The 16,650-nt window shown below is 30.0% G+C and overlaps 1 protein-coding gene across 4 annotated transcripts in view; it reads left to right on the top strand.

Moving 5' to 3' along the window:
• The window catches only part of LOC129965482 (rap guanine nucleotide exchange factor 4-like), a 612,559-nt gene extending 596,297 nt beyond the window's left edge, over window positions 1-16,262 (top strand). For 2 of the 4 annotated variants that reach the window (XM_056079392.1, XM_056079394.1), the window contains 10 exons: window positions 354-490; window positions 581-727; window positions 2,231-2,328; window positions 2,447-2,572; window positions 4,416-4,594; window positions 8,316-8,468; window positions 13,349-13,490; window positions 13,617-13,671; window positions 14,329-14,383; window positions 15,555-16,261. In XM_056079392.1, the coding sequence (XP_055935367.1) occupies window positions 354-490; window positions 581-727; window positions 2,231-2,328; window positions 2,447-2,572; window positions 4,416-4,594; window positions 8,316-8,468; window positions 13,349-13,490; window positions 13,617-13,671; window positions 14,329-14,383; window positions 15,555-15,630 (1,168 nt within the window). In that variant the 3' untranslated portion in view covers window positions 15,631-16,261. Of the gene's footprint in view, window positions 1-353; window positions 491-580; window positions 728-2,230; window positions 2,329-2,446; window positions 2,573-4,415; window positions 4,595-8,315; window positions 8,469-13,348; window positions 13,491-13,616; window positions 13,672-14,328; window positions 14,384-15,554 lie in introns of all 4 variants that reach the window. The other 2 variants (XM_056079391.1, XM_056079393.1) reach the window with 2 other exon arrangements.
• The last annotated feature ends 388 nt before the right edge of the window (window positions 16,263-16,650 follow it).

Raw genomic sequence — 16,650 nt, 5'->3', positions numbered from 1 at the left:
ACGATAACGAAGTTTTTGTTGTTTGACCGGTGTTCAAAATAACGTTCGTTCCAAAATTACCTTAGTGTTGCTTCAAAACGAAACGTTAATGTAACTTAACCGCCAATAATTAACAAAATGTAAACTTTGCAGAGATATTTGGCCTGATCCAAAAGAAGTTTTTAAATATTTTAGTCGAACTTCATTTGATTCTGATCCATTTCCAGTAGTAAAAATAAAAAACAAATTTTGTCAAAAAATTAATATTTTTATGCTTAAAATAAGTTAATTTTTTAAATATTTTATGAACTTATATATACAATAAATTGAGATCTATAAACTTGCTTATAACAAATTGATCTTTTCTTTGATAGATACGATAAAGAAATCACCGGTGTCCGTTATCGATGGAAGGTTGGTCCTTATGGCCAAATTCGCCTTCTATCAGCTAGCGAATCTCAGGAAGAAGAACGAACTGAATTCAGAAGGTGCATTAAAGCCACTGATGAAGGTAGCTAAAAAGTTTTATTAAATATGCCTTTGTACCCTCCTTTTTACTGTTCTAATTTATTGTGTCTGAATAATTTAAATTCTTTTTCAGTTGTATTCAGAGTTTATTGTTCAGACCACACATATACTACCATTAAAACTCCTGTTGGTGCCACTGCTGAAGCCATCAAGCGAAGTGCTGCTGAAAAACTGGGCTTTAAAGATGAACTTCTGCTGGTGGAAGTGAAATCTACAGCAGGTGAGAGATTTATTGAAATTATCTATTCAGAACAATGTATGATTGAATGAATTGCCATTCATTTGACCATGCCACTATGACGGTCATGGAAGTAGACAAATTGTTTGCAGTGAAATATTATACCGATTCATTTTTCTGTTAACGAATATCTACTGCTTTATCGATAAAAAAAATAATTAAATTTGAAATAATCATTTTTAAGTTATAATATATGGAAGATTCTTTGATACATCTTTTATGAAGTGTGTATATAAAACTCTGTTGAAAGAAGACTCAGCTTTAGTGAATATTTATAATCCATTTAAATTCAATGACATAATGAAAGGAGACGTTGGTTCAAAGAGAACACTAATATCCCAGGTAACTTAAAAAACGCCGAAGAGAGAGAGAGAAATATTAGTGCTTCTGTTTTCTGTCATTTTTGAAGGCAGAACATAATGATGAAGCGAAGAAGGGAACATGCCCCGGGTCCTTTAGCACAAGATATTTTACAATATCTCCACGATGTTTTTCTATATTCTGAATATCGACCAATATCGTAAAGATGTCGTAAAAATGCTGATGAGTATTTTCTGCTAATAGTGGGCTGTCATTTACATTTGTAAAGGTATGGATGGTGCTTGGCACAACATAGATCAATTCCTTCAAAACTCTTTGATTCCCGCTGTTCCACTGCGTATTAATTAGTATTATTCTAAAATTTTAAATAATTTTTATTGTAATATAAATGGAATAATTAATATGAAATATTTTATTTTTTATATATTACGAGAGGAATCAAAAACAATCACAAGAAAAATAATTTTGTCCAAGCCTTTGCATTTAACTTTGAAATATTCACGCGATTATTTATATAAAATATTCATGACTTAAATATTCCTTTTTTTAACTAAAATATTTTTTTAGAACTACAATTTTCTTTTGAACCACTAATATTATATTAATACTGCTAGGCACCTTTGAGAAATGCTGGAAAGAGAGAGACCGCTAGTGTTTAAATCACTTTTTAAAGACAAGCATTTTGAAGAGGTGAAGAAAGTCACGTGTCCCGGAAGTCATTTACACTTTTTAAGTTATTGAAGATGTGTGGAAATAAATAGATCAAATGTTCTTCAAAGCTATCATGTCTTCGCTATGTCCCTGCTTACTTATTAGTGTTATTCAAAATTCTTAAATAATCTTTTATTGTATTTTAAATGGAAGAATTTGCTCCAAATGTCTTGCTAATAAGTAAGACATTTGGAAGTTTTTTGGTTAATAAAGCATGCGAAATTAACAACAATAAAAAAAAAGGAAAGTATTAATTTTGTGCAAGTGTTTGCATTTAAGTTTGAAATATTTGAGACAATTTTTTATAATTAATTTTTTTTTTTAACTACTAGAATTGTGTTTTTCCCCATTAATAACTTGTAATGAAAAGTTATATCGCTAATTATTCAAAAATCTAAAAAAAATTGTTTCCAAATCTATTCAATATAGTATTTTTTTCTTTTTTAAAATTAGAACGAGTTATCTTCAAAGACTCTGAAGTTAGTGTACCGACTGGTTTGAGTGTCAATGGACGTATTTTTCTGACCCGTGCAGACGAAGTTGATTTGTTGGTTAGTATGAATTTTTTTAATTAATGTAAATGAAATCAATTTAACATCTGCTAAATGTCACAGAAATGCAGCTTGAAAAAACTGAAATGTATAAACCATTTTGCATTGGACGTTACAGATGCCTCTACCTGAACAAGATGGACCTTCTGATGGAACTGCAGTTATATTGGAAACCCTAAATTCATTAGACATTGCTTACAACATGACAGTTTATGAATGGGACCTCTTTTCATGTGTTCATGAGGTATGTATTGTTCATTAAGCAACTGCATGATCGAAATATTTTATTGGAATATTGGAATTCATCTTGCCTGTATTCATATGCATTGCTGATGATTACATGCTTATGTTTGTATTTGTCTGTATTATAACTATCCATGAAATGATTCATTCTTAACTATTTCTGAATTGCATATTACGGTTTTAATGGGTCTATTATTGTGGAAATTGATAGCTAAAATTGTCCAAAAAAAGATGCAAGTGTTAAAAAAATGAAACATTTTTTATGTTAAAATATGAAATGCACAATGACTCTTATGTTGTGACATATGAGAAAAATATCTTCTCCGTTGTTCCAGAGAGTGTGTAAAAATAAAATGAAGGGAGAAATAAAATAACTAATATGAGTTAGGCATTTTGCAGCTCTACATTCGCATATAGTAAAACCCCTAATTTGATAAACTTATCAATTTCTTTTTAAATTTTAAACTTAACATCGTGTTAATGGTTTATTTTAAATTATTTTTTACATTAATGTTTGTAAAATAGAAAAAAAGGTTTTATTTATTTTTTATGACTAGTGGTTTGCACAGTGCACTCGTATATATACGCATAATTATTTAAGCAGATGCTAGATATTTCATGTCTCTATCTAGTGGATAAATTCTGAAATATTGAAGTAAATAAATGAAACATAGATCAAATCTTACTTGATAAGGTGTTAACATTCATCTAATAATTTATAATTCAAATAATCTGAATTTATCAGATGTATTCGGCAACTAGGTTAATAACATTTTTAAATATACTTGTGAGTCCCTCGTCTCAACGGCTCTAGGCATTTGCCTGTCGAAATCCGTCACTGCTGTATACAGCAATCTAAGTAAATCATAGATATAAGTAAGAACTAAAAGTGGGAAATGTTGCCGTTGCTTCGAAATCACAAAAGAATTATTCCCACAAGCCGCAAGAGTGTCCACACTGGGGACTTCTGTAACTCTCTTTCAAACAATTCGAATAACTGCTATATACTTTTCAGATTTACCACACTGATTTGCATATTTGACACTCGAATGTGAAAAACCATGTTGGCATTTTTTTAAAAATTTATTTTTGAAATTTCCATTAAGATTAGTTTTTCAGCGTTTTATTAACGAACAACTAGCTCTTATTAACATATTATTGAGTGATAAATTTTTTTTTCTAGAAGCTAGTACATATGACCAGTGATTTTTCCTAAGTGTGATAAAGAAGAAATTCGAGTATAAAAATAACTACGATAATTGTCAAAATTTCATTTTAATATTAAGCTAACACTTAGTGGGTTATTAGATCCACTAGTAACTTTTATAAGGTTTTCTAACTTTCTTAAAATATTGTTTGCAATTGGGTCTTTTGGGAAAAATTAAGATTTTGCAGCAACATGAATGCCCTATTCATTTTCAAAGCCACTATCCATCACAAAGGGTTCCTTGCGTTTTGTTCGTCTGACATTCATCTTGTCTAAATCGGAACTATATTCCGAAAAATGATCGTCTTTTGAATCATTAGATTGGGTATTACTTGGTCAATCAGATGAGATTATCTCAAAATTCAGCTATAAATATTCCTTAATTTCAGAATTCACGATGTGTCATTTTTAAAATTCTAAGATAATGATGAATGAAATGCCCGATGAGAATAACTTGAGTGAAAAACTCTATAGAAACATGAACTCGCTTAAGATTTTCCCACTCATTGAGAATTTCTCACTTCATATATCACATAACCACAATTAGACTGTATACTACACAGTCAATTATGGTTGGTTATTAGAAGACGTCGTATGATGTTTATGGTTAATACAACGAGGTTTCATTTCATTTCAGTACGAGCTCATCTATCAAGTGTTCGGGAGGCATCAGTTTCGGAAGATCATGTCCAATCTGGATGTCTTTTTGAGACGATTCAACGAAGTGCAGCACTGGGTTGTCACGGAGATGACTCTCTGCAACAATTTGAGTCGAAGAGTTACTCTACTTAGAAAATTCATCAAAATCGCCGCTCAGTGAGTTCAGATTTTTTTAATTCTTATAAATATATTAATTATAAATAATCTAAATAATAATGCCATTTGCTTTTGGGTGTAATTCTCTATCATTTCATAAACTATTTTAATCATAGAGCTGATATAAATGGAGGAAGCTAGTCGTTTGTTTCTAGTCTAAACAAGTGTACGCAACATGAGCCAAGTCACGTGTGAGAAATCTGGCCTTTTTTTGGCGCCATATCGCAAATCTTGGCATACTCAAAAACTGCCGCGCAACGTTTTGTTTGCCGGCATTGGTTCCGGTTAATATTTCCTAAATAATTTATAATATATTCATTCTTTGAAAACTAAGCAAACTGGTTTCGAAAATAATGTTTTCTTTTTTACATCAGTAGCCGAGTTTATTGATTTAAATTATGTTTACTTTTTTACTTTGTTTTTGTGTATTAATTAAAAGTGAGTATTTTTCTTCTTTAAGTAAACATTTTATTTCTTTTCTTTACCCCAAAACATCTTTTAATTTTACATTACATGTTCAAATACTTTTATCATTATCTCATGCAGATAAAAAAAATTATAATAAAAGCAGATTATAAAAGTGACCCAGGTCTTTTTTTTCTTTAATATTCTGAATAATATTTATTTTTGAATAAAAAATGAAGAAGACATTAATTAAAACTGTTAAATTATTTAAAAATAATTTAGAAAAAAAAAACAAAAAAAAACTAGCTCAGAATCGAACCCAGGTTACCCGAATGCTACGCCAGTGCTCTAACCACTACACTTCCGAGCGCTCGTTTGGGTATTTCATTATTAGTATATAAGCTAATTTGAAAGTTTTAAGGTTGAGTATTGAGTCTTAATATTTTCATTAATGAACATTCTAAATGTATACTATCATTATATAAAATCTCATTCCGAACTCAATTTTAAACCTCGTGCCTTCTCCTTGTTAATATCAGTTTTAAATATTTCTCTTCTGGTTTATAGTGTTGGCGGTAACTTTGCTTCTAACTACCGCAGAAACAAAATTAAATCATTTTTGGAATCTTAAATGTGTTGATTTAATAAAAAATAATAAGGAAATTCGAAATTTTTACGAAAATGGTGATTTTAGGGTATCTGAATATCGTAAGTTATTAATAAAATTAAAATTCAGACAAAATTTTTATCTGTAAAGATAGCATTTCTTTCTTTAATAGTTTATCTTTAGAATGTCCACTAATTTCTTTTTAGATCTTAATTAAAATTTATAAAAACATCAATTACTGCTAGCACATTTATGAAATTTTACTATATAACATTTTAAATAAAACGTTTTAGTTTCACGATTTCATTCACAATGCTGATTTAATATCTTTCACGGTATAATACGATTCGAATATTTATGGTAAAAAAAAACACAACATATTGGAAATAATAAGGAACTTTATTTGCACTAAAATAAACACACAATTATTAATCGGTCAATAATGTTTTTTTACCATTACCAATACCAATAGTGTTTTTATGTAAACACTTGTATTGGCAAGAAAAAATCACGCCAAGCTTGCAGCCAAGCACTTGCAACACATTCGAGATGAAAATAAAGCAAGTAACAAAATATAATGCAGTTACATCAGTTTAAATGAAGCTTAATAAAAATTAAATAAATTTAATATTATAACTAAACCAAACTATGAAATATTATTCAGTTTTAACACCAAAATCACTGAGTGATGGAGGTTACGAAATTTTAAATTGACTTAAAATGGATATAAACGGAATATGTTTATTGTACATACCTGTGAAATGATACAGAACTATCCTTAGAAGCTTTTTCTTTGCATCCAATTACTTAGCAATAGTTGACGATGGCTTAAATAAGTTTTAAAATCCAACAGTTAAAAGCGAGAAAAAAATCTGCCATTGAAATATAATGGGGAATGGAGAATGCGGTTACAGTGAACACAAATTCTGTCCCAAAGTCACTTGATGTTATCTTGTCTTACACCAAAGTAGGGTTGCACTCCCTCTATTAGTATCTCAGCTCTATGATTTTAATATTCTGCAGACAATTTAATAATAATTTTTCCCGATTTTTTTATTTTCGAAATGCTGATAATATATGAATATTAAACAAATGAATTTACTTTTGTATGTTATTAGTTGGTTTATTCAGCATGCATAAGGCATAAAATTAGATTTTTAACTGATTTGTATGTAAATAAGCTGAAATGAAATTTTTATTTTGTATCTCATATATAATTCCTAACGTTAACAATTAAATAATTTCAACTAAATGTTTAATATAATTGATTTAGCAGGCTTTAAAATGACTTAGATATGTTTTAAATTCTTTTAAAAATTGTTGCAATCGAAATATGCCCCGAAATCCAATATTTATCCTTCCAAATCCAATTTCACTTATTTCGTTGGTTGATGTTTCTAGAAAAACCATAAATAAAGTCTAAAAAGACGATTAAGATCCACATTTCTCTTAATTACATGGTTATCATAGAAATAATTGAGTCCTTTAATAATCAGGCATTCATTTTAACCGAGATTGCGCAAAATAATTAAAGATCTTCAATCGAAAATTGCTTTCTATAAAATTCATCAACATTAGGTAAACCGGTGGATAGATTGGAATTAGTTTTACCACAGGCTGTTGGAGTATCGAGGTCAGACTGACTCATTGCTCCTGGTCGTATAGGTAAAGTTACTGGAGATTCTTCATCAATCAGATTACTATGATAACCTCATTGTCAAACCTTCATCTGCGCTTTACACATACATTTGTATGCAAGCAAAATTTCATTTTTTTTTCTATTTTACTGTTTCAGTATGATGATTAAATGAAAAAGAATAGACGTTTCATTGGATTTGAATAACAAATTGAAGTTAATACGTTAAAAAAATTACAGGCGAGGACTATATGCTATTAAAAGCGTATTAAAATACATTAATAAGATAAAAATTTGAATGTAAATAAGTGTTTCAAGAGACATCAAATAAGAGCCAAGAAACAGTGACCTGCATACATTCGATTTAAGGTCATAAACTTTTAAAAAGATCGGTCTATGTTTAGTATTTTACTTACCCTTAATGTTTTAACTTTAAATACAATACAGCATTAAAGATCTTAAGGAAGTTTAATTTTTATATTTTCATTAAAAAATTATTTTTCATAAAGAAACGTCCATTTTCTTTCCTCTTTATCCCTTCAGGGGCGTGAACAGAACAAGTCGTGCCTAGCATCGTGGTGGTTTCGCCATGGTTGTCAAGGATAAAGGATGTCCAAAGCATGTTTGCTTCTTGCCATATTTGACATATAAAAAAATAACAAAATACTAATGCTTTGTCTTCATATTACTTTCCTGCACCTGAAGACCATAGTAAAGCCTAGAACACCTGCAATCCTTTATCCGTTATACCTCTATATCTATCATTTTTACTTATTGGCAATTCTCATTTAACAACTGGAATTCTACTTGGTATAATGTTAAGTGACTCGTGGATTCAGATGATTGGTTTACCCCGAAATTTGAAAGAGAAATTAAAGAACAAATAAAGAATATTTCCTTATAAAAAATGAAAGGAGAGAAGAATATGCTGTAAAATTAAAAATAAATAATGCTTTTCATCAATCATAAATTGAATAATGAATCCTGCTTTTAATCGATAATACTGTTTTATTTTGAAATAAATATAAAATGATATTCCTGTTTTCATATGACATGATGCGTCTCCCTTTCAGCTGCCGGGAATATCAAAACATGAACAGCTTTTTTGCCATCGTCCTCGGTCTCAGCAATGTAGCCGTCAGCCGCATGAGTCAGACGTGGGAGAAGCTGCCCAGCAAACTGAAACGCACATTCGCCGATTTTGAAGCCCTCATAGATCCTTCCCGGTATGCATTACCTGACAGTGTTTTACTAATTTATTAACAATTGATTGTTTTACTAATGTGTTAATAATCCTGTCCAATTATTATATTTATAATTGTATGATCTTTATGTGGTTTGATCTTGACTAGCCTGTTCACAACGAAATTTTAAAATGTATTATAAATTTAAAATGATTCGCTTTAAATGAAATATGAACTCTAATTTTAAAATTATATATTCCTTCAAAGAAAAAAAAATGTTATCTTTGAAATCCAAGATGTCGCACTTATTCGCTATACAAATTTTTGCCAGTCACCCATTGTAAAAAAGTTTAAATAAGGAAACTTAAGATTTGAAATTTTATTAAAGAATATCTATCAAAAGTTCTAAAGTAGAAACTTTTTGTGGGTTTTCTTCAATGCTTTATACATATAACTATGCATAACGTTTTGTCTGTATGTGTTTAGTATCCAATTAAATGCAAAAGAAAATAATTAAGATTAAATGCAAATGTAGAAAGTTACAACATTTAATTTTTGCAAATCTTTTGTAGTCAGGCTCGAAAATAAGTATTGGAAAATATTGAAATGGAATTTCTTCCAGGTTAAAAGTACTTAAAGGTATAAGTTGTTGAATTATTTTCTTTTAACCTTTATCTACTGATGGTACTTATAAGTACCAATCACTTTAAAACTTTATTGCACAACAACCATTACTTACATTCTGATGGTACGTTTTAGAAACAGTCTTTTAACTTTCATGATAGATAAGCAGTAGTTATTCTAGGCTGATGAATTTTGCGAGGAAGAGAGCTATTTTCGAACGGACATAGTGTTATTTTGCTGCCATTTTGTACGGATTGCCGCTCTTATCTTTTCTTTGCTATAAATATATAATATCAAACCAAATTTAAGTGTTGTATTTTTTTTATTCTTTCTGTATTGTCTTAGAATATTATTTGCTCAAACATTATAAGATAACAGATTATGTAATGTGATTAACGGTCGAATTATTCGGTGGTACTTATAAGTATCGCCAGTACACTTAGTGTTGAAGAAAAACTTGTTTTCATTTTGTCCATGTAATTATCTATAGTATTTCTATTTGTTATAGCGTAATTATGAAAGTGTAGTGTAGCAATATGTTTTAGTATTTTTTATAGATTTCAATTATAGATTTTTTTAATTATTTATTTATTTTTTACTTACATTGTCAAGAGCATTTGAAAATGTTAGTATTGAATGTGAATTTGCTTCTGCATTCGGAATAAAAAAAATAAGCTAGATTTTACTTGCAAAGTCCAAAGGAGACTCAAAAATGGTACCAAAATTGACGTTACCCCACCCAGTGTTGTAAAAGACTACAATGGACACGGGGGGCGGGATTGATAAAGCCGACATGTTACGTGCTATTTATGCTAGGGACAGGAAATCGAAAAAATGGTGACACAGGCCTTTTTTTTTTTTTAGCTATGCTAGAAATGGCATATGTAAATTCATATATTGCATATGTGGAAGTGTATCGTGAGAAAATGTCCATGGAATATAAGCGCTGCATTACCAAAGGATTACTAACAAAATCAAAACCACAACCAAAACGAAAAGGGTGACTAAATCTAATGGATAGGAATAAATTTTTTGTGCAAAAAAGAGAAGGAAAGGAAATTTGTCTGTTTCTAATGATGTTCTTTTAGAACATAGGTTCCCAAAGTGGTCCAGGTGGACCCCCAGGAGTCCGTAGGAGACCACACGGGGGTCCACGTAGACGTGAAAAGAAAACAGGGGTTCACAAGTTGTAAGTGGGGGTCCACAAAAAATTACTAAACACTAAAAACGAAAAATTACACGATACTATAGGCGAATCGATATTTAATGTCCCGAGTGATTTTTTTACAGAAAAATCTATTCCATTTACAAACATTATTTCGGTAGCAGTAGATGGAGATCCTGCCATGTTCAGGCGATATCTTGGGTTTATAAGCCATCTTAAAAGAATAATACCAGGACTAATTGCAATTCATTGTGTCAGCCACCGACAACACCTTGTAGCGAAACATTTGAGTGATAGATTGCACCAATCGCTTCAATTTGTGATTAACGCAGTTAATAAAATAAGAAGCAATGCTTTGAATACCCGTTTATTTGCACTAGCGTGTGATGAAAATGATGAAGATTTCCAACGACTGCTCTTACATACTGAAGTACTCTGGTTGTCGAAAAGTGCATGCTTATCGAGATTTTACTCACTTTTCGAATCAGTGATAGAGTGTCTGGAAACTAAAGCACCAGATTTAAAAAAAAATCTGATCAAATATAAAGCGGACATTGCGTGTTTAACAGATTTGTTCATAAAATTCAATGACGTTAACTTGCAAGTTACAAGGGGATAGCCTTAATTTAATAAAAACAAACGGTGTAGTTTCGGCTTGTCTTGATAAATTGAAATTAATGAAGCAAAATCTTAGTCGGTGAGAATTCTCCCAGTTTCCGCACTTGTCACATATAGAATGTCTTGATGAGGATATTCAGACATACGCTCGACATTTAAATGCCCTGCATGATGACTTCAAAAACAGATTTGAAGATATTCTGACGATGGAAGTACCACCATGGATCATAACCCCATTTGATGAAACGGAAGAGGCGAATATGGTATTACAAGAGGAGCTACTTGAGCTCAGCACCAACGAGGAACTGAAGGTGAAATTTAAAAAAGGCTATCAAACATTTTGGCCACAGGCAGAAATCCCCGAAAAATATCCTGGGCTGTGGGAAATCTCGAGAAATTTTTGATAGCGTTTCCCTCGTCATATCTTGCCGAAACAAGTTATAGTGCCGTTACCAACCTGTTAACAAAAATAAAGGAGCAGATTGAACATCACAGAATGGGGAGATTTGAGATTACTTCTTTCAAAACTGAAGCCAAATATTGATAATTTGCTGTCAATTCATCAAGTACATCCGTCTCATTAAAAGTATGCCTATTGTTTATTGTTGATTTACATTTCAGAGTTCATTGTTGATTTTTTGTTGATTGTTTGTAATAATAAATGTTTATAATTTTGTATAACCGCAAGTATTATTTTAATAAATAGGACTCAAGAAAATGAACTACTTTTTTCTTCTTCTTAACACCTCGAATTTAGGGTGATATTTTTTAGAAGTTTTGGGAATACAGTAGAAATGTAGCAGCAGGGGGTCTGCCGAAAATAGTAAAACTTTGAAAGTGGTCCACGAGAAAAAAAAGTTTGGGAACCTCTGTTTTAGAAAATAGAGGACACCATTGGCCACCATTCGTGTCGAATCGAGGACGTTGTGAATTCTGCGCACTCAAGAATATTCAATCAAAACCACATTAAAAATGCTCAACTTGTAATATATTTTTGTGCGTAAATGAAAAAAAAAATTGTTTTTATGATTATCATCAAATGTGAATTTCTACCTTTATTATGTATAAAATAAAATTATATCAATTTGATAATTTCTTTGTTTTCTTATGAATATTTTTGGTTATTTAGCATTTTTAAGAGGTTAAATTTCATTAGAAATATCATCCGTAATTTTTTTGTATTATGAAGAAATTTATACATAGTGTACTGACGGTACTTTTAAGTACCACTTTAATTAATTAGCTCTAACAGATTAAATTTCGCACTGGGGGGATTTTTTTTCTTGTATATTCTTTAATTATCAATATGACAGCTAAAAAAATATATTTATGAAGAAATTTTCAATGGTTTATAATGCAGTAGATAAAGGGTTAATGTAAGTAAGAAATATGAATGTTCTCCTTCGGTCAGTTGAAAAATAATAAATATGAACTCTATTTATTTTAAAATTAAGGATAGGACATATAGTAAAAATCTCAGGATTTACATCCTAATTATTACCTTTTTTTAATATGAAAAATGCAAATAGAAAATATGAAATCTTCTTTAAATTGTCGACCTTAATTTTAATAATTTCCGCAATTTAAAATCAATAAGATAAAAAAAAAGAAAAGAAAACCACGTTTTTGGAATTTTGTTTGTTTGTATATATGTATATTAGTATATCTCCAAAAGAAAGATTTCATGAATGAATTTTTCTAAGCAATCGTGATTGCAAATTTTGGATTAAATTTATCAATGGGGAAACAGTCTTATCAATCCATTTGTTTCAGAACACGATTATCCAAAGCTGCAATAATTTAGATAAAAGAAATAAAAGATATGGGCATTGCATCAAAATTGCATATCTGCACTAAATTTTGGATTAAATGAAGAAGGAAGAAATATTTCTTGGGTCTATTAACAATTCGACGAAATAATACGAGTCATATTATGAAACAGATGAGAAACCCTCGAGAGGAAGGAGAAATCCTGTTATTTTAAAATGAAGTTTGACTAAAAATAATCGCACGTTTCTATAAAAGTTGGTTTTTAGATTGCTAATTCTCAAAATTTAGATATTTCTCATTTGACCCATAGAAGCAAAATCTTATAAATTTCACCTGACTGGAGCACGATATTAATTTTTCTTCCGTCTCATAACATTTGAATTAAAAAGTGACTATTACGGAATAATGATTTTAGCTCCATGGCTTCCTCTAAAATGGATCACCGTGACATCTAAACTTCCTTGCTTGCCAGTCGGTACATCGCTACACACATTTAATAGTGATTTAAATGTGATAAAATCTACCAATATTATTGAAATGTTTTTCAAAATTTTCATCCGCATATTCTTATAACAGTGGGTATTTAATTTTGTTTATTACCATGAGGTAAATGACACTCCCAATATACTGTTTGAAGTTTTGAATGCCAGTCAATGTCTTGAAAATATCCTAAGTTGTTGGCTAAGTTTTGGGCTAAATGGACAATGTAAAAGAATTTATACTAATTCTGTGTTTCTTGACGCAGGAACCACCGAAGGTACAGACTGACCGTAGCCAAGATGGTCCCTCCCATCATCCCGTTCATGCCCTTGCTCCTGAAGGACATGACCTTCTCGCACGAGGGCAACAAGACCTACATGGAGGGGCTTCTCAATTTTGAGAAGATGGTTAGTATTCTATTCTTCTACATAATAAAGTTCAACTTTCTTGTTATTGGCTTATTATTTAGTAGTAAATCAATTTATTAAATAGAGAACAAAATTCTTAAATGTGAAAAAATCATTTTTTTGCAGCATATGATTGCACAAACTTTACGGACAATAAGGCACTGTCGAAGTCAACCTTTAGGTATGTCTTCTAAGTTTTATTTTCGTAAATTATTATTTCACTGCATAGACATGTTGAATTTTTTAATATAAATTCATTTTTTATAATATTTAATAAACTAGATGTAGAATTTTTTATTTGTACGTTTTTACTCAAATTTTCATTATGATTATGAAATTGTACAGATTGTTCGCATTTTATAAAATGAACGCACACTTTATTCATTAACATTTATATGTTGGTATAGAATAAGCTTTCATTATGCTGAAAGTCTTCGATGTCATTTTTTTGAATGCTTTATTGTGAATTATTAGCAATCTGTACTAATCTACTCAGTTATCTGTACTAAGTAACTCCACCTTTTAGTAAATAATTTCAGAGATAATTACAGAAAATTCCAGGGGAAACTAATTATATATATAGCTTGAAAATGTATGAAATCACGAAATTAAATTCTAAATGTTTTGTAGTTATATAAATTTAGCTTAGATTCTGCTATTAACATAAAAATTTTATATATTAATATTGATCTACGATTGCTATTTTTTATTGTAACTTTTATTGTACATATTTAGGTGTTTTGAAGCACAATGAATATATTAAAATTAAATTATTTGTTCTTAGTTTTTAAATTTTGTATTTGATGTTCTTTTCACATTTTTTTCCTCATCCATTTAGTGCTTGATCTACCACCTGGAAATAAATGCCAACAGGATGTTAGAAATTATATTAGGTAATTTTTATATCTTTATTATTATTATTATTATGTCATACTATGACTGATTATACATAAATTAAGCACAATGCAAATATTTATAATTAAACAAAGTGATATTATCTGTGATTGCATAGTTTGAAGAAACAGATTTGTCATCCTTGCACATGCAATGTAAAAACCAAATTTTATTCAATGTTGTCCAGAACTTCACTAATAAAATTCTAGGGTTGATTAACGCTTTGCATTTGGAAAAGTAATTCGATGCATGATTATTTATTTAATACAGGGGCTTGTTTATTGCTCCAAAAAGTATATATATATATATAATATGTAATGATATTTTAACTCTAATTTCAATTTAATTAATTTTCAAGATTTTATCTTAATTTAACCCATAGTAACTTTATTCTAAAATATTCTCTTATTTCGTGATCCAATTCCACTGTCTCTACTTAATTAATTCAAGAGAAGCTTTGTTAAATTGTTGAATCAGCTAAAATCTAACTTTCCCACACTGCGCGTGAAGAGATAAAATACCGCTGATCACGCAAATTCTTTTTAAAAATCTCCCTCTGTTTCCCCTGCCTTGTCCACGCGTGTAACGAAAATCCCGATTGAAATCTCATAATACATTAGCACTGTAAAGAAATATTTTCCCTATCAAAATCATAGTTTATATGAGACCAGGGATAAAATGTCCAAGAGTTTTTTCTTCATTCCTTTCTGTGCCGTTCTGTGTGCTCATCGCTTGTACATATGCCTGCTTCTTCAAAATGAAATAAAACGAAGTCACGAAATTAAAAGTATCTTGAGGGATTTACAATAATGCAGTTGCATGGTTATTAATGGATTCGAAGTTAATAATTTTATCGCCAAATCTTATACTTACTTTCTATAAGTACACCATAGGTTTGTTTTTAAGTCGTATCTTGGATCCAATGTTTGAGTCAAATAATTCATTAGTTTAGGAGCGTTTCTGCGATATTTGATCATTCTTATTAATGCCATCTCACTCATGTCGTTTCACTGCATTGTTTACTTTAGTGACTATTCTGCATTTTTTTCACTGTCTTCGTGGAATTCGCAGTTGATTATTTCAATCAAATAGAATTCTCGATGTACAAATTTTGTACACTTTGTCTAGTTATAGAATTTATTTTGCTGATTGTTCGTTTCTTTTTTTTAGAAATCTGAGGATCATTGACAATCAGAAGCGGCTTACTCAGCTTTCAGATGTATTAGAACCCAGGAGAACTTCATAACCATTTTTGTCATCCCTTCTGCGGCTAAAACAAATCGAAATTGAAGCACATTTGTGATCATGAAACCTCTCGTTGTCTTCTGCATAAAGTAAATTCCAATTCAACATATCAAAAATTTATCAGTGTGGAAATCTGAGACAATTTGATGCACATAAATTATCAAAATTGGTATGACTGCATGAGTAGGATACAGACATGTGTTATATCAACAGAATACCTGCAAATGAACTTGCTGAATGTCATTGGAACTGAAGCACTTAAGCTTCTGGCCAATTCAGCTGAGGATGAATGAGTCCACTTGTTGAATCTATGTAAAAAAAAGAAAACCCTTTGAAAAGTGTACAAACTATTTACTTCCAGCCCTATCGCTATGCAAATGAGAAGATATGCAACAGTTTAGAATTTTTATTCTAGATTAATCTAGTCAAAATAAACAATGACTGTATCGCTATAAAATGTGATCGTCTTTTATTTTCTGTTATGATGAGTTACTATTTATAATACTTTTTATTTTTTGCTACTTGAATTTTACTAAGCACCTTCAAAGTGATTTGAATGGTTAATGAATCTAAGTTGGTATTGTTAATGCAATTTGAAAGAATGGCAATTTTTTTGTGAACCATAACATCACAACATTTTTAGCTTAATATTTTGTTTTTTATCATACAAAAAATAGCTTTTGATAAAAAAAAAATTGTGCTTTTATTTTGGGTGTTTTAATTTTTGTATACATAAGCAAGGCATACAATTTTCAGATTATTACTTAACATATATGTTAACTTTTACATTCGAAAACTTTTCAGCTGATCACTCTCATTTGTTATGACCCTATTAGCACAAAATGCCTAACAATATTGTTATGATAAAATGGCGTAATTATATTTTGTGCTAATAGGAGAATTTTCCCATTTTTTTTTAAAAATTATTTTTCCTTTTCAAGATAAATTTATAAAAAAACACAATTGATTCGAATTTAAAGCGTTAAGATAACAAGAGTACTTGGGCAAGTTATAATTGGTC

The sequence above is a fragment of the Argiope bruennichi genome, chromosome 4 (genome assembly GCF_947563725.1).
Source record: "Argiope bruennichi chromosome 4, qqArgBrue1.1, whole genome shotgun sequence".
In the NCBI taxonomy this organism is placed as follows: Eukaryota; Metazoa; Arthropoda; class Arachnida; order Araneae; family Araneidae; genus Argiope; species Argiope bruennichi.
The sequence above is the reverse complement of the archived record's forward strand: the minus strand, read 5'-3'. Positions and strand labels throughout refer to the sequence as shown.